The sequence below is a fragment of the Carassius carassius genome, chromosome 37 (assembly GCF_963082965.1).
Source record: "Carassius carassius chromosome 37, fCarCar2.1, whole genome shotgun sequence".
Lineage (NCBI taxonomy): Eukaryota > Metazoa > Chordata > Actinopteri > Cypriniformes > Cyprinidae > Carassius > Carassius carassius.
The window spans coordinates 16,108,103-16,127,120 of NC_081791.1; the positions used below are offsets into that span (position 1 = coordinate 16,108,103).

General features: G+C 39.5%; 1 protein-coding gene across 7 annotated transcripts in view; it reads left to right on the forward strand.

Moving 5' to 3' along the window:
• Positions 1-19,018, forward strand: part of LOC132118171 (arginine-glutamic acid dipeptide repeats protein-like) — a 156,591-nt gene that overhangs the window by 105,815 nt on the left and 31,758 nt on the right. For 5 of the 7 annotated variants that reach the window (XM_059527800.1, XM_059527802.1, XM_059527801.1 and 2 more), the window contains 4 exons: positions 8,825-8,930; positions 9,758-9,854; positions 12,100-12,204; positions 17,850-17,898. In XM_059527800.1, coding sequence (XP_059383783.1) covers positions 8,825-8,930; positions 9,758-9,854; positions 12,100-12,204; positions 17,850-17,898 — 357 coding nt within the window. Of the gene's footprint in view, positions 1-8,824; positions 8,931-9,757; positions 9,855-12,099; positions 12,205-14,000; positions 14,146-17,849; positions 17,899-19,018 lie in introns of those variants that run through there. The other 2 variants (XM_059527806.1, XM_059527804.1) reach the window with 2 other exon arrangements.

Genomic DNA, 19,018 nt, shown 5'->3' on the forward strand with positions numbered 1-19,018 from the left:
GGTTCACATTTAAACACACACGGCGTGTTTTTCTCTCTGTCTTCTGTACCCTAACATAAAGGCCCCATAGCTTGCGTTTTATTCATACGTCAGTCTCGTAAACGCGCTATTTCTTCATTTAACTCGTGCTGCAGCCATTGCCTGTGGTTCAGCCCTTTTCACCCCACCATGATCCTGTCTGTGTTTATCTATGAATGCATGGCTGCTCCCCTCCCCGGCGAGTGAAACGACCCAGTCATTAGGCCACACTAACAAGGCAGCGCATTGTCTCTCTCTCTCTCTGCTTTCATTCAGGAAGTGCAGAGACAAGAGCAGGGACTCGAGGCTAAACCGAGCCTGCTGCTTGTGCGACTGATCCGCAGTGGCTCTATCTACAGATTTTGTGACTGGATAAGCTCAAAGGCTCATGTGTTTTGCCTTTGTGTTCAAATGTTTTGAGATGTTTCACATTTCTGGGAGGCTGTACACCAGGCCTGTGCTCTTGTAGTACATTATCTCACCGGCCGTGTGACAAGGTTGTGTCAGAGAGCTGAAGAATTATGGAGTAACTCTATACTACGACAGTGACCATTGAGGTCAGGAACACGGATCCGGCGTCCCCTGAGCTCGCAGGCATTCTCCTCTCTTAAGTCGCACTGCTTCAGTCCATAAATCTACACTGTCAGCAGCCATTTAGGGCTGGCACAGTCCGCTTTTAGGTAGATGAAGGAAGAGGTCAAATCTAAAACTCTGCAAGAGAGAGGATTGGATATATATATCCATAGATAAATAAGACTTTTAATCTTTTTTAAAGAAGTATCTTTGCAAGATTACGTTTTCTTCTGTATTTTTGATCAAAGTGTTATTACAATATAAAATAATGGTTTCTATTTTAATATACTTTAAAATATAATTTATTTCTGTGATGCAAAGCTGAATTTCCATCAGCCATTACTCAAGTATAAAGTGTCTCATGATCCTTCAGAAATCATTCTAATATGCTGATTTATTATTAGAATGATCAATGTTGGCAACAGTTGTGCTGCCAAATATATTTTTGGAAAATGCAATACTTTTTTCAGGATTCTTTGAATAAAAAGTTAAAAAGAACAGCATCTATAAAATTTAAAAAAATATATATATTTTAACATTATAAACCTTTGCCATCACTTCTCATCAGTTTAACATATCCTTGCTGAATAAGTTTTAATTTGTTTCAAACAGAATAAAGGATAAAAATTTACTGAACCCAGACTTTTGAATGGTAGTGTATATTGTTAGAAAATAATTCTATTTTAAATAATTGCTCTTCTTTTGAACTTTTTATTCAGAGAATCTTAAAAGTAACACAGGTTTCAAAAAAATATTAAGCAGCACAAAAGCTTCCAACACTGATAATAAATCAGCATATTAGAATGATGCTGAAAATTCAGCTTTGCATCAGCAGAATGAATTAGATTTTAATGTATATAAAAATAAAAAATTAAAAAAAACTTTTTTACATCGTAATAATATTTCACAATATAAAATGTTTTATTTTATACACAATAGAAAGGCGTGATGTCTAGTTATTGTGTTTGATGTGACTGGATACTGCGAAATAATACAATAACATTCAATTCAGGCTGCAAATTCGTATGATTTATTTTGTCTGGCCGCTGTCAATTGAGCAGCGACATTGAAAGCTTGTGTGTGTGTGTACAGCGAAGCTTTCCGATTTGGCCTGTTATCGATAGCTGTATTCAGAGCTCTTCATTTCCTGCTATTGTCTGGATCGCTCAAAAACAACCACAACTGAAGGAAAAGAAAGAGTAGTCTGTATTTAGCTATTTTAGAAACTATGTGGGTATCTTATCAGTCTGCTCACATGCTTTACAGATTGTTTCATACAGATAAAAGCATTCATTTTTATGATACATTGTTTTGTTTAACCATTTCGAAAGAATGTCTTTGGGTTGGTTTGCGTCTTTTAATCTCTCCCACAACAAAACGTTACAAGAACAATAGACCTGTGCCATCAGTGCTGCCTCGTGAAGGAAAGTGTTTCTCCTTCATAGAAATAAAATAAAAACCGTTTAAATATTAACGTTGTCTTTCCACCCATTGTTTGCCTGGAGACTGCTGTCAGTCATGTCTCAGGAAACACCCCCTTTCATGTCCAGCCCCCAGCATTGAGGCAGTAACTGAAGTGTTTGAGTACCAGGTGGGGGGTTGAGTGAGGGGAAAAAACTGTTATGAAAGAGGAAAAGGGGGAAGGGATATGAGCAGCTCACACCTGCTGTGTGTAGCAACCCAACACACGCTGTGATACACATCACAGCCACTGCCTCTTCATATCAAACACACCTGACGTGATATCGCCCAACGGCCAGCTACAGGAAATAGCCTTCGAGATCAAGAATCAGGGCGAGGAAATCGAGAGAGGGAGATTATGTGAAGTGCACAGAGTCAAGTGTAGTAAGTGTTGCTGTGTTTTTGAGGCTGGTGTAATGGATGCAGCAGTAGCAGGGAGATCTTAATTAGCATTATTTGTACACCCACCCAGCATGGCGAGAGTTGCCGCTAAATGGACAGGAACGTACGATAATGTCTGCAGATCTCTGGCTTCCAGCATGTGTACGTGCACAAGATGGATAAGGTGGTTTCGTTCCAAAACCCATTGAGCTGCTTAGTTTTGTACTGTCTGCATATGGAGCTGCTTTCTAAGGTGAAAACCACAACTGATTCCAGTAGAGTTTAGCATAGCTTTTCCCAAAGAAGATAACACGAAAAGAAGAGACATTTAGGTGAAATACTACATTTAAGTGCTTTAAAGGGTAACTAAACCCCTGCTCAGAGCCTGACTCCACCCACTGGCAATATTTGAAAAATGCTGAAAAGTGGGCAGAGCACAGCGGAGATAGAGGGGATGAACCGAGGGCGGGGCTGAGCGGGTGGGGCGTGAACATGAGACCCGCAGTGACGGGTTGATTGACAGCTGCTGTCAGAGTTGCTAAAATGGAGAGTGACTGTAGTGATGCAAGTAGCTTTGCAACAGAGCGTTCATTTGAAGTTAATTTTCTCCCTCACCTTCACCTGAAGTGGAGGATGTCGAGGTGTCTGTTCATATCAATTCGAGCCGCTGGCTCAAACTGCGGTCTTACCTCCCGAATCGCGCCGCTTTTCAACGCGAGCTGTGTGGAGAAGCCCATTTCCACCTCCATTGCGTTGGAGAAGCAATCCTGCGTAAAATGCAATTTTGCACACTCCAGCTCTAGGTGGGAACTCGCAGTCTTCCAGGCCAAGTGCATGCAACCAATGGCGCCTAATTGTAAAGTCTGCTGGAAAACTATGCAGTCCAGCAGTGCTGTCGCAACCAGCAAAACTACACCTACGTACCGTCCTCACCACTGTACTAAATACAGATAAATCTACGCTAACTTGAAGCTATCCTAACTGATGCAATACTGTGTTACTAACTAACTATTCTTCTAACAATACTAATGTTACACTTACAACTATGCTAATTAACTACATAGGCTACACAAAATAATCTCAATAACTATATAATTGCTATGCTAAATAGATGCTATAATAGTCTATCCTGGTCGTTTTCAATACTCGCAATTTCAACTCCGGACCAGAGACAGTTTTGTCCGGACTCACTACAGTGATTTTGACGGAACAAGATGGTTTTATACTGCCAAGGGCGTGGTAGCTCGTACCAAGGGCATGGTGAGCTGGAAACCGCTTGCGTCACCTGCCACCGCTGTACGTCACTTGCCACCGCAACATCCAATAGGAAAAATCAACTGCAGTAGCCCCCGTTCAACCTGAAGAGGGCAGCACTCAGATGTTTTTACACCATATATTGTAGAATTAAAACACTTTATGCTCAAATGTCAAAAAAGTTACTCGAATCAATGAACAGCACTAATAAAGCCCCATTCTTACAGATCATTCACTAAAAAAATTTGGTTAAGGGTTTAGTTACTCTAAGTGTTTATCCATAATTTTCAATACTGAATGAAAATTAATTTAGAGTTCACATTTCACTTAAGATGGCCACCATTTTAGGTACATTGCAATGCTTTCTGGGATGGTCTCATCCACAAGAATACATAATCACGACAAGGGCAATCTTTAAGTGATTGTGTTATTCATAAAATGCAAATGTGTGAAAATGGTTTAAAAAGTTCAAAAACTGGTTTATCCCAAATTTCAGTGTATTGTTTGTGTATGCATAAGTTTAGAATCCGTTTTGTTTTTTAATATATTTATTGATTTGTCGCAAGAATGCATCGAATTGGGGAAATTTTGCTAATATGGTTCAACAAAAATGTTAAGTGAAGCAAACTGTTTTCAACATTTGTAATGTTTGAGCATCAAATAAAGCATATTAGAATGATTTCTTAGGGTTTCAGCTTTTGCAAGTATAATGCCATTCCAGTCGCATTGCCTGTATTCTTGTGCTCTTTGTTTGAGGAGTACTATTTATATACATAGCTACCCATGTAGATCATTCCAACACAGTCACTATTGAGGTTCCTTTAAAAGGCAGCTGTTTATGTAGGCCGTAGACAGTGAGGCAGCTCACTAGGTTCTGGGCAAAGCTGTATATTTTGGCTGAAATTGTGTACTAGAAAGGTATAATGCATAATGTTGCCTTTGGGTTGGGAACGTGTTAATTTTACCTAGGCAGACAACTTCACTGTGTTTTGGACCAGAGCTCACATGAGAGGATTTGTGTCAAAAGGTTGGGGGTGTAGTTTTATCATGGTTTTGTTACACTAAAAATCTCCCCCTTTGAACTGCCTACTGCTCATCAAATCCAATATAGAGAGTGGCTGACAGATGGGCAGACTTTGTTCAAAGCGAGTCGTGATTTAATATCTAAACAGCAGAGGGAGAGAGAGAGGCGCCCGGTGTTTAGCAGCATAAAGGTCCTGACTGTGCCGGCATCACAGCTGTGACTCTCTCCCTCCCTCCCTCTATTTGTTCTTGTAGACAGGCGGAGGAGTAATCTGTACACAGGCTTTTGCAGGGGAGAAACATGTCATCAACACTTGTTTACCATTATTAGTTTCAGTCTGACGGTGGTAGGGCAGCACAATTGCTCTCCTTCAACCGCCCGAGCCGAAAACTGTCTGCGTGTGACTTGCTGCTTATTCTTTATTTATTAAAAAAGGAAAAGCAGGCTACATGTCTATTCACATGGGACGTTTTTGTTCACGAGGTGTTTTTCCTCTTTGTCACTCAGGCACATACAGCTGTGAGCTGAGGTCCAGATGGAAGTGCTTGTGTGTGTGTGTATATATGAAGAGAGCTGCGTCTGGTCTGTGTCTGAGAGGCAGTTAAAGAGCGAGCGAGCGTATGGGCGGAAATTGTCTCGGTGTGCACATCCATCATGCGTGAGAGAGTGAGCCCTTTCCTGTCTGCCTGCTCCTCGCTAATCATATTATGTTTTGTAGATCATAGATCTGTCCCTCTCGATGCCACCAACATGTAACCGCACTGGGCGGAACAAGCCGTTGGGATTCTTGCATATCTGCCAAAGCCTTCAAGAAACCGTTTTGCACCACCACCTTCTTCGGGAACTGCAAAAACGCCTGCTTTTCTTCGGCTCCTCTGCACAAGCCCAGTTTGGTTAGGGAAACTGGAGAGAGTTCTGGTGCCGGATGACAGAAAAGCACAACATTTGAAATTGAAAATAAACACACATTTCCTGTTAATGTGCTCTAGGTGGAGAGCTTCAGGGTCTGGCTTTGCTTAACTGTGGCTTGGTTATGTGAGAAGAGACCACGAGGGCCCAGGCTGCGGTTGTTTAACCGTCTCCTGTTAATGTGGGAGCCATGTGACCGCTTCGAGCTGCCTATGTTAACGTATGAGACCTGCCAGCACTGCTGCAGCTGCAGCCATGTTTAATGATCACGCTAAACGGACAATGTCAACCGGCGACACGCAGCGTCTGGTCACAGGGGTGGGAGGTTCTGCCACGGCGGCCGTATCGGTGTTGGTCCCTTCAGCAATAGAGTGTAATAAAGCGTGACTAATTCAAACGGCGTGTACGCAGGCATTCGCTTCGTGTAATTTTCCTCTCATTACCATCTCGGCTCTGCGTCCAAGCTTCTGTGTGCAGCTCTTTAATTCTCACATCACTAATGAATAGTCCTCACACATCCTTTCTCTGTGATGTGTGCCACACATCAGGTTATTATTAGCCCAGTAGCTCCCTGTGGAAAGCCCAGCTGTTGGCGTGCCGGTGGAGTCTGCTTAACAGCCCTGGTAGACTCCACCCTGCTCTGTTCCCCCTCCGGCCAGACCTCGTAAAGTCCAGCTTCAGCCTCTTATAGCGCTCTCACTGGACTCTTACGCTGGCTGTGCTTTAATTAGTGCTGCCTGAGCTGTTCGTCTCGCCCTACCTCCCCTGTTCTTCTGACACTTCTCACTTCTCTCTTCTGCCCTCTTTAGGTCAGGCTTATGTCGTCAGTGTAGCGTCAGGCATCACAGTGTGCATGTTTGGATTGGAGTGTATTGTAATAATCTGTATATACATTTGATAGATATTGCACAGCCCTGTGAGACTTGAATGTGACCGATTCAGATTGGGTGGAGAGTTAATTTGTGTTTTGGATTACCTTGTGACTAGGGTTGGGTGCCGCTCACATTTTAACCGGTACAGTACCAGTATCGCAATCAACCACCCCTTTAATATTTACAGACACTAGTCTATATTATGATTCAATATTAAGGTACGGACCTACTTTTGATTTATTCATCCAAAAAAATTACGCATTCTGTGGCATTCCACCCTATAGGGTAAATGTAATTTTTATGATCCTGTCCACATTTTCGTGGAAACCTTACAGGCCTAAAAATTTTTAACTTTCTCTCGCTCTGTATTGTATGCAACCAGATGTATTCTCTGGTATCAATTTGTCACCGATTGATTTCATGTGAAACGGTACTTCGGTAGTACCGAAGCAATTCAGTGGAACCATTAAAAGTACATTAAGAGTAACCAAAACCCTACTTGTGACTCCTTGGTTTAGTGGTCAACTATCAGACAAAGAAAGCAGCAGGGTCATTTTAGAGAGAAGAGAAGAGCAGACAGACCACCACCACCCCCTCCGTTCTCCTCAGGAATGTCTCGCTGCTCTGACGGAGGGGAAATCGCTGCTGACTGAAACCCAGTTCATAAGTGAGCAGGCAGGCCTCTCGAGCAGTCTTAATCCAGTCATGTGTTTGGAGAGGTGGCTTTAAGCTGTGCTGGGATCAGCCGGATGAGGAACGGCTCGCGGAGGGGAGGGAATGCTGTGTGGAATGTCACTAATCAATTCAGCATTGTAATTGTAATGGGCTCCTCGCCGCTGCCTCCATTCGACTGCCTCTCTCTGCCTCAGAGTGCTTATCTTGATAATTTGATTCTGCGCAGTGTCTGTTCAGTGTAACATGCAAACATAATTAGGGTCAGAAATGAAACAGTCATTTTCTGCTCTAGAGCAGCGACAGGAAAGGTCGCACAATTCGACCACAAATATCTTAAGCATTTGTTCTTAAGATCTGGAGGCGTATGTTTTTTTTATGTTTTAAATTAAGATGGGAGTGCACTGCTTTCGGTCTCCATCAGCCTCCATCCTCAGCTGAACCAAGCTCTGAAATCCCCCGGAGGAGCACAGGTTGTCTCCCCATCTGCGGTGTAATAAGCACTGACAACACCTCTGATGACACATACAAGTGGCCCAGTTACAGAGAGAGTGCCATCAGTCTAAATAGGGTTTTAACCATCTCAAACATACCAGAAACAGCAGCACACTTTTTATTTTGCCTAGATTCTTCTTATTCATTGTCTTTAACGCCATGGATTGTTCCCTTCGACCTTCATTTGTCAGTAATTTGAAAAGAGAGAACATGTTTGCCGTTCTTTAGCAGATATTCTACTTCATTTGCTCCCTCCAAGTGGTTTCCAGTGACCTCAGTAAAGGTAGCAGGAGTCTTGAAATATCTCAACAATGAGCTCAGTCCCCCATACACCCCCCCCCTTTGAGAAGCCAGAGCTGCATGAAGTGAATCAGGCTTTCAATAAATAAATAAAAAAAGACCCTTGGCTCTGTGATCCACCCTTGTTTTTTTTTTCACACTAGGCTGGCGCAGTGGCTCACACTCGGCCTTTTGTGGGGAATGTGGTAATCTGTAGTCATGTTAAAGATGACTGTGATTTCTGGCCGTTGCTCCGGGGGTCTTGTTGCCAGAGTCTGCTGAGCTGTGGTTTCTTTTAATGTCCTTTTAAACCATTTGAATGGTCAGTTGGCTTCATGTGAGAGGATAATAAATATTTCATGTCAGGGAATAGAAACAGTGCTTTGCCCTTTTCGTCCCTCTCTCTGGCCCCTCTTTGAAGCACCTCTGGGAGGTCTGGACACGACTCAGTGCTGCCACCTGCTGGTCATTCTGCGCTACTGCAGTGAGGGGAGCTGGGTGCAGTCCCGTGGACGGACAGCGGGTGGCAGAGTTTAAAGTGCAGCTGGAAAAGAGGAGGGGAGCGGCAGCTGATGTGTTTGGCTAGACAAAGCCAGCCTCATTTTTTGTTCATTTTTAGTTGCCTGAATATGCACCATCCGGGTTTCTTCACCTCACTCCCACACATGGTCACAAAGCTGTTTACTCTATTAAATAATTAAAGGCCTTCAATCCCTTTTTAATTGGCTTTTTTTTTTCTTCCACCCAGGGCTTTTGGCACAGGACGACTAGAACTATAAACCCAGTTGTGGCACCGACTCACGTTTGCCAAGAGCTCAGTTTGTGACGCTGTTAACAAACAACTAATGTCTATTTATTTTAACTCCTGTTTGTTTTTCTATTCCAGAGTAAACGGGACCATCTGTTAATGAATGTGAAATGGTACTACCGTCAGTCTGAGGTACCTGACTCTGTCTACCAGCACCTGGTGCAGGACCGCAACAATGAGAACGGTACGTGTGCGTGTATACGTGATGGTTGAAAACACGGAACTTCGTTTGAAGGGTCCTTTTCGCCTGCCATTATTTATCTAACCACCCCTGGTTATTGGTTTGTGAGGTTTCTTAGAGAATGACATCTCAAATAAATGTGGATTTGAAAAAAAAAAAAAACACCCTCCTGCCCTTGTTTCCCTGGTAACGCTCCCTCAAGAGCGACAGCGGGGCCGTGAAGTGCAAATAACTTTCAGTGTAATGTGCCCTCGGAGCTCTCATTCTCCTGACTATCAGCAGCAAATCTGAGCTTGATACACACATCAGGCAGTAATAACAGGCCGGGGGGCTCTGCCCGGCTGGGGCTTTGGCACTTTGATTCACACTGCACTCTAATAAAGCATTAAGAAGGCTTGCGTTTCTGCCAGCCACCACCTGCTGCACCACTGACTAGTCTGACATGGCAGCCATTGTTATTTGTGCTGATGCCATCTGAAGACTAATATTCGTTTGGATCTTTGATTGAAATATTAGCCTGAAAAGCATCTGAATAAAATTAGTTTAGTATTTCATTCAGCTTTTTCAGTTGCATTACATTTTTTATTTTTATTTTTTTATTGAATCCCGTTGCTTAATTCTTCTCCACTCTATTATCCACAAGCTGCTGTACTGCTGCTTTCATTGTGGTATAAGTCTTTTGCAGTCATATTTCATAAGCTGTGAGAGTGTCTGTGCATGTGTCTGGTATCTTTTGTCTCTCGCCTGCGTTTATTATGTGTGCACGTTTTTATTAGCGGCAGTCTGGATGCCTCTCACGCTCTGTGTCTGCTTTTTGTCTGTTTCTCCAGACTCTGGTCGCGAGCTGGTTATTACTGATCCTGTGGTTAAGAGCAGAGAGCTCTTCATCTCAGACTATGTGGACACCTATCATGCTGCTGCCCTCAGGTAAAACACACATTACATTTACCTGTGCTTAGGAAAGAATGAATTAACCCACAGCAGAAAAAAAGTGCTTAATAAGAGTTCAACTAATAGAGAAAAACCTCTCAGATCCAGTGTACCTCAATTTACCCCTCTCTCTCTCTTTTGCAACATATATATATATATATATATATATATATATATATACTGTTTATTTATTATGTATATCTAAATACACAAATTTATATATTTATACTATTATATTTTATATTATATATGAATATTTTATATATAAACATAACATCTTTTTTAAATATATACACGCATGTTTTTGTTATTGTTTTGTGTATGTATACGTGTATGTGTATGTATATATATATATATATATATATATATATATATATATATATATATATATATTTATATATAATACACACACACATTACACAGAATCACACAATATACACAGTACACACTCATATATTATGTAAACCAAAAAATTTTTGTATGCGCTTGATAGCACAGTACAGCAGGGGGAAAAAAAGTATTATTATTTTTTTATATATATAAACAGTGGTTTACTGAAAGAGTTGCTCTTTCTTTAAATACATTCAGTTATAGTTCAAATTTTCTTAGTGATTAAAAAAAACAACCTCAGCTTATGCTTAAACTATAGGGAGACCTTTTACATTATAAGGTTACAATTAGGCCTAACCGCCTGACCCAAACTTAGATGATCAACACTAAACTTAAAAAAAAAAAAACATTTGTATGCAAACATGTATATTACACACAATGCAGTTTTTAAATTAACTTGTAATATAATTTCTAGGCTATTTGTTAAAATACATTCAATTACACACTGTCATAGCATGTTTCATAACAAATTAATTTAAACATACATTAAGACTAACAGGTTTAGTAAAATATAATGTAATTATATACACATGCATACATATACATACATATATATTATTTAGCAGCATTATTTAATTCTTTGTGCTTTTTTGGATGACACACAAGTAGCTGCTTTGTTTGAAATGATTCATTTATAATGAGCAGTTTAAACTGATTAATGGAAATGAATCCAACTTACAATTACGTTTAAAACTATTTTACCACAAGTTTAAATCAGAGTTTATTAAACATGTCTTAGGCTGGCACTCTTACACTGTTATTATTCATGGTGGCTCACTGGCGACTCGTGAAACTACTCTAATGAATACGCAAATGCATTGCGAATAAAAGCCAGCACTAGCTCCCATGATTTATAGTCATTAAAAAAACCTCTGGCAGGTACAGATGCTGTGGGATGTAAGACTGCAGTCTTTAAGAGCCGTAAACGGACATTTTGATCCTCTCAGTGGACTACAGGAGTGATGGTCTCAGTACAGACGACCATTTCACAGCGATTCTGCATGCAAAGCATAACTGAAAGCAATTACGTTCTTTTGCGATGAGGCTCAGGAAAAAGAGTACAGGCTTGCTTATTGTCAAGAAACCAGACCTTCTCAGTCTGTCTTTACCCATGTGATATACCCCCCCCCCCTCTCTCTCTCTCTCTCTCTCTCTCTCTCTCTCTTTCTCTTCCTCCCTCTTTTCCTTCCCTTTCTCTTAACTGAAACCATCTGGAGGCAGCACACTAAGCCACAGCTCTGAACCACTGATTTCAGGGCAAATTAGCTGCAACTTCTGCTACACAGATAGCCCTTTGACTTATTACAGGGCTTTAGATAAACTCAACGAATTCCGCTAGCATGTCGCAATGCTCGCTCCAAACCTCACGTTCCTTTCATCTAATGAGCAAGGTATTGAACCACTGCAAAAACACTGATGCCTATTATTTTGATAGCGCCTGACGTTGGAAATGTGTAGAAAGGGGGGCTTGTAAAAATATCACGATTCGTAGAGGTTTTGTTTGTCACCTTTTGTCACCTTTTGTTTGTCTGACAGAATGAAGGGAAAGGGCATTAACAATACAACTCTACAGGAATGCTGTGATGCTGTAACCCCCGAGATTACTCACACTTAGAAATCTATATCAGTATCCCATAATTAAAATGATTATTTACACAAATGTGGTGGGGGGCAGGCAAAATAAATGCATACATGATTGGAACGGCATTCAATGTGTACATACAATAAAATATTAATATAAATGATTAAATAATAATGGCAAATATTCATTTTTGGGTGAACTATTCCTTTAGAAGTAAATCTGGAAATGTATTTGCACCGTGACTGATTTGTTTTCTCTGTTTCTTTGCAGGGGGAAATGTAACATTTCACACTTTTCTGACATATTTGCTGCCAGGGAGTTCAAAGCACGAATCGACTCTTTCTTCTACATCTTAGGATATAACCCAGAAACCAGGTAAGCCTTTACTGACTTCAATAATCAGCCCTCCTCAGGCATGTTCTGTCTTCAGATCCTCTGTTGCAATATTTTACAAATAGCGATTTTATGATTCATATCAGGTTTCTGGATTTGCTTTATTCACTTTAAATTGTCCAGCAGTGCATGGAGGCAGTCTGAGAAGAGATTAAAGTATGAAGAATACAGTCTTCTGTTTTGTAGCCTGTCTTTGACAATGGAGGTCTGCATTTAGAGTTTTATTATTCCAGCATTTCGCGGAATTTTATCACACCTTGATTTTGCATTATTTATTACACAAGCAAATACATTCCGGTACAAAAGTTTGGGGTTAATGTTTTTAAAAGTAGTCTCTTATGCTCACATGATATTAATATTTTTATGCAAGCTTTTTTTTTGAAAAATAGAAAGTTCAAAAGAGCTGCATTTATTACATATTAAATTTTTTATTAGTATTATTGTTACTGTAAGTAAGCATTCATTTCTAAAAAAAAAAAAAAAAAAAACGTATAGACCCCAAACATTTGAATGGTATTATTTAATATTTGACCATACTATTATATATTACATACTTTCATATTTGACCATAAAATGTAATGCTTCTTGAAATCTGATTGTAAGCTTGCTTGCTATAGGAAGAAATGTGCCATTACATTTTTAATGCTGTGCAGACTCATTTTGTCTCTTCAAGTTCTTTTCTCACAGTTACATGTTATAATAAATTAAAATACCAGTCCATGACAGAAAATTGATGTTGTAGGACGTTTTAACTGCATGACCAAGCCTGACATACTATTCACACTGCTGTAACATTAATAATTTAACATAAGACACCTCTCAAAGTTTATTACCTACTGTAGCGATCATCCAGATTTTGCTCAAATATCCATTAAATATTTTACAGCCTTGTCTCTGTTGTGCACTTACATTACAGTACTAAGAACAAGGATTTGTTTCAAAATGCCTGTAATAACTACTCTTCTTGTAGTTAATAGGCTACGTTTTAAATAAAGCCAAGCTATTTAGACATACTCAGATTTGAAACCGACGTAACTTATTTTTTCTGAGATGTATTTAAACATACAAAGAAAGATATTTAAACATCCCAGATTTACTCTTAAAGGAAGAAAAATATCTAAATGAAAACAGGTAAATTTACTAATTAAGTAATTTACTCCTCTTCATTTAGGCTTCCACAATTTTTTGTTATATACCTAACAATGTGGCCCACAGTTTTTTATTTATATATATATATATATATATATATATATATATATATATATATATATATATATATAGTGATTACAATTCTATGTAATATATTTAAATGTACACTAACCAAGCAAAATAACAAAAATAAAATCCGTTCCACGCTCATAATGTGACATCTCTATTACATGTCCAAGCATATTGGGAATGAATAGAGTTCACCCCCCATTCCTTTGTGTATGACAATCATAGCATGAATGCTTGTGTCAGGGAAAAAAGCAGGATTACAGTAGGACCATTACCATAGTCATGTGATGCTCCAATAATGGGGTGCATTAGGAGCCTGGGGAGAGGAGAGGGGACGTCTGAGGGGTAAAAAGATGCTGCGGTTGATAAACAGAGGAGGAATGCTGTCGAGTCGCTGGTCGGGAGCCCCCTTCACGGGTCCCCCACTCAATCACAGACACCTCTCGACTCCCTCCTCCTGCTTGTTTGGTATGCTGCAGCTGTGTGTGTGTGAGAGAGCAGGAGAGATGGGCTGTGATTTCTCTGCGTGCGCGCGCGCGCGTGTGTGTGAGGTCGCGGCACATGCTCAGTGTAAAAACTGACTGAATGCGTGAGCCTCCATTTTGAGTACCTACACAAATAGGTGCGAGGGGACACTATTCCTCACTCTGTCAAATAAAACAGCAGCTCTGGCTCCGACATGGACGACCTGTTCAGTCCGCGCAGGTACGTTAGCATGCTCGTCTTCACCTGTTAATCGTTCGGCGCGCGTCACACTGTGTGTTCCGCTCGCGCGCCTCTTGCAATATTATAAGTTAACGTTACGTGTTTGTCTTGAAGAAACAGCTGTTTAAATCGCGTTGACAGCGCTGTCCGGTTGTTTATATGTTGCTGTCATTAGCATTAGCCTTCTGTGCTAACGTCAACGCAGGGTGCTTCATATTAGTGTTTGTGTTTGCACGCATGCCGGCGCGAATTGTCTGGCATAAGCGACTTTGTTTTTGACAGAATGAATATAATAGAGAAACGGTCGTATTTTGACTTAGCAGTAACATTACGCTATATTGTGTTTACAGTTAGAGTGACGTGGCTTTGGGGGCTTTTGCTCACTTTAAGATGTATAATGAAAGCATCTGCTGTTTTGAAGGGTTTAGTAGGTGTGTAAATAAAGTTGGGATACTCGCTGTATTAATTTCAGTGAGTTATATGCGTTTCGGAGTCAAGCGGTGATTGGAGGATATTGATGGAGGGGGCGTGGCCGGGCTTGATTGCCGTGCGCGTGGTCAATTCAAAATATGTAGGATGTTGTGCATGTGTTGACAGCCTTCACGTGCTAGGTACTGTTGCAATTAAATGACCTCTAGTTTGTTAATTGTATTTAAGTTTTTTTCTTGTTTTTTATTTCTTTAAAAGTGTGTATTTCGTTAAATATGTATAAACTGTTTGTTTTATCTGTGATGAATCTGCAGTTTAAAAAAAAGCACAATTTTTCTGTAATGAAAATCACAAAAAGTAAACATTTAAAATGTTATTATTGGTGTTGTGAATTTTGTAAGCATGGAGAGACACAAAAATACCATTATATGTGATATTAGAGTTTTGAAAGCATATGCCTCAGGAATATCATGCTGGTATTTTTCATTTGCCTGTCCAGTACAATTTTCTGACCTTTTGTTTCAAAGGATGTCAAGCCAGGAAACGTCCCAGCATAAGTGTTCACACATGTTGAGTCACTCGTATTAAGATTAATGTTTAAGTTTGTCGCTTCAGATGAGCTTTTCACTTCATCTCATCTGGTTATAGAGTTTTTAGTTCTTCAACAAAATGCCTACTGAATGAATTGTTTTTTTCCACTCCAAAATCGTTTGTTACATAGTTTATTAGTTCATAGTCAATGTCAGGCTTGTCTGGGAGTCTTAGTTACACCAGTGAAATGAGTAAAAAATTATTATTCTGTATTGATAGGTTTATTAATTAAAGTTAATATTTGCCTGTGCTAATAATATCAACCTAATAAGAAATTACATGGATTGTGTGTTTGTGTAAAGAATTAAAAGTAGAATGTTCAGTTTTATCAATGTATTCAATGACATAAATTTGAAGTATTCAAAGTGTTCCTGTGTCCCAAACAATAGAGCATAAAATGAAAGCATCTGCTAAATGCATAAACGTTAATATAAATGTAAAATAAATCCTATTATTTTTAATGTACAGTAAGAAACTTGTTGCATATTTAATTCTTGATTCATTTTAAAGTATTATTGTTAATACATTATTTACATGTAGAAGTATATTAGGTTTACAGTAGGTTTCACCTCTCAATATGTCACTTTTGTAACTTCTATTCTTGTAACACACTTTAATCATTCTAGCGAAAACAATAGGATTTAGTTTTTCTCCAGATTGCTCTGTATGCGATTTTACTGTGGCAGCCTTCAGATCCTTCTCTAGGGCTCTTGTGTGCTTTGCTGCCTAATTCACATCCTCCAAAAATGCAGAGGCTGCAGAATGTTTAGGAACCCGGCCGAGTGATTTTGCTTTCTTTTTTTTTTTTTTCTCCGCTATCGCCGTCATCTCGCAGCAGATTCAGTTTCAGACAAGAGCGCCATAATGCTTGCCTGGCGACTTATTTCATGTGGATTTGTCTTTCGTTCTAGGAGTCACGAGCCTCAGAATCAGACTCTTAAAACTTTAAACAGCTCAATGGTGAAAAGCTTTTAATGCAGGCCCGTCTGCTGCTGCTTCATCTGTCTGCCATATTTGTTTCAGTGTGGAATTTCCTCCATTGACAGAGCTCGTGTTTTTAGTGGATCGAGCTGGAGGGGGAGAGAGAGAGAGAGAGAGGGTTGTTTATGAAATGTACCTAGATGAAGGAGGATATGATTTGAGGCCCTAACCTCTCCTCACTTTGCAGCCAGGTTCGGGCAGCCAGCCCGGCGGTGGAGTGAGAGCTACTCTGGACGCAAATCATAATGACAGTTTCTAGGCCCCGCTCTGTGCCTGGCTATATGAAAATCAGTGCTGTTGCTGTGGCAACGGAGCGGGGAAGGCTTTTCAAAAGGAACATCTTGTCATTTTCTTTAATCCACTGCAGCTGGAGATCGGAGCACTATTATTAAATTGTAGCTGCCATGGTTACTGCCATGGGTTTGGAACCGCAGCCATTTCAGGGTTCCTCTTCCCCCTGCTTATCATCTGGACTTTTGGGGGCTTTTGTAGCGCACCTCCACAAAAACAAAAAGACTGATTGTGCTGTTCGCCACCTTTTGTGCCTTTGTTCGGTCTATAGGTTTAAATCAACACCATTTCCTCTATTATGCATTAATGTGAATCATGCATTAATGTGATTATTGCATTGCTTAAGCCATATAATACCCCAAAAGCACCGTCAGGGCATTGAAAATGTTAATGCTAAAAATCTGTAAATAAAGCTGCTGAAAGGTTGTTATAGCCTGAAGGTTAACAAACTAGGCTTTTAATGCTAATGCAATATGATTCCCAAGTAACTAAAGATGTCAATCTTTAAAATACCGAAACTGCCGCGTTCAGCGGACAAGAATCCATGAAAATGAAATGCATTATTTTACCATTTGTCAAGGCTGCATGATATATTAAACCCGTTTAAAAATCATTATAAAGCATAATGCTGTTGTGAATTCGCAAAGGCTGTGATTCAGTGAAATAAATATATGCCATGTAGGTTTAATATATGCGCTTTTATTATTTACATGAGTGTAGGTTACGTACTGCGCATCTCAGAGCAGCTCCATTCACAGTAAATGCTGCTCCACACAAACTGTTATCATTTACATGTGTGGAGCGTCTCAAACTCCATCTCTGCATATTATTGTGGGTTTGGGGTTTATTATGTTCATATGGGAACACAACGCATACTATCTCATCAGATTTCTTAGGTAAATAATTTATCAGATTTCTTAGGTAAATAATTTATAAACCTACGCAAACAGGAGAATATAGAATTATCTTTTTCAATATGCTAACTGTACATCGCAATTTCAAAATAAAAGCTTTTTTATGTCTACACATTCACGAAATGACAATGTAGCATTTCTGTCATAAAGAAAAGACCAAATATTAAAGATTAAGTGGGCATTTTAAATAAATGTTGTTTAGTCAATATTAAACAACGATTAGATTGCCCAGTAATGTGTAAAGCAATCAAGACATTGCAGTCATTTGTTATAATACGTAATGTACATCAGCTCTGTTGTTTATTATACATTATGTATTTTAAGTTTTAAGTTTTGTTCAATAAAACTGTGATTATATGCTTTTGATACTTTATTTATTATTATTATTGCCTCATTGCTAATAAATATGTATTTTAAGTCATTTTAAAGTCATGACATGACATGACATTTCGCAACAAATTAATTTTTTGTTTTTTCTCCTTTTTTTTTTTTCCTCAGACGATTAAACAGTACACAAGGGGAGATTCGAGTCGGTCCCAGTCACCAGGTATGTCTCTTTACAAATGCTTAGCATGTTATCTGAAACCTTGTCTTCCCTGGCATTGCTTATTAAAAGCTTGTGGTGTGGATTGAACGGCGATATCTGAAGCTCATGTTAAGCAGTGGCTTGATTGACAAGGGCAAGGACTGCTTAGATATTACCACTGGTCCTCTGTCACCTGCATGCTTAACTCAAACATGTCCTCATCGTGCATTCAAGAAGATGGTTGATGGATTTTTCATGCAGTGCAGCGTCCATATGGAATAGTGTGTTTGGAAATTGGCTGCTCGGAAGGTGTGGGATTTATTAGATGCATTCGGAAGTGTTTTATGGGAATTAGGAACGGTCACAGTGGTCTGAAATTGAAAAGCCAAAAGGAAGATCGCTAAAGAAGATGGCACACGATGAAATAGACCCAGCACCACTAGCAATTAACATCAGATGTCTTATAGTGTATATCATCCCAGAGATCCATTCGAGTTATCATGCGGCGTGAAATCAGCGGCAGGACCTCTGCCCAGGGTTACTTCAAATGACTTTAGATGAAGTTTGCGGTAAAAGCTCTGCAGGGCAGGCCAGCGCACCGTGGATATTGATTCAACGCCGAACGGATCTGTAAGACATTAGAACTGAATGTTAGTTATATGTTAGGAAATGACTTGAGGTTTACTCTTAGGATTTATTTGAGCACATAATTTTTTATTTTTGTATTTTACTCTGGAAACATTTTAGAAGTTTGGTCTAGGGTTTCGGAACTAAGTGTACAAGAAACATGGGTGAAAGCATAATAATACTATTCTAAGCTGTTCATTGTGTCTATTATATGTGTGTGTGTGTGTGTGTGTGTATATATATATATAAGTTTGGGGTCAGTTAGATAAATGTAATTAATACTTTTGTTTAGTAAGGACACATTAAATTGATCAAAGGTGACAGTAAAGACACATTTGATGTTACAAATCATTTTGATTTCATCAAAGAATTAAAAAAAAATAACATGGTGTCCAGAAAAAATATTAAACCACACAAGTGTCTTAAACATTGATTTTTTTTTTTGTACAATCAGCGTATTACAATGATATCTGAACGATCATGTTACACTTAGAGACTGCAGTATTGGCTGTGA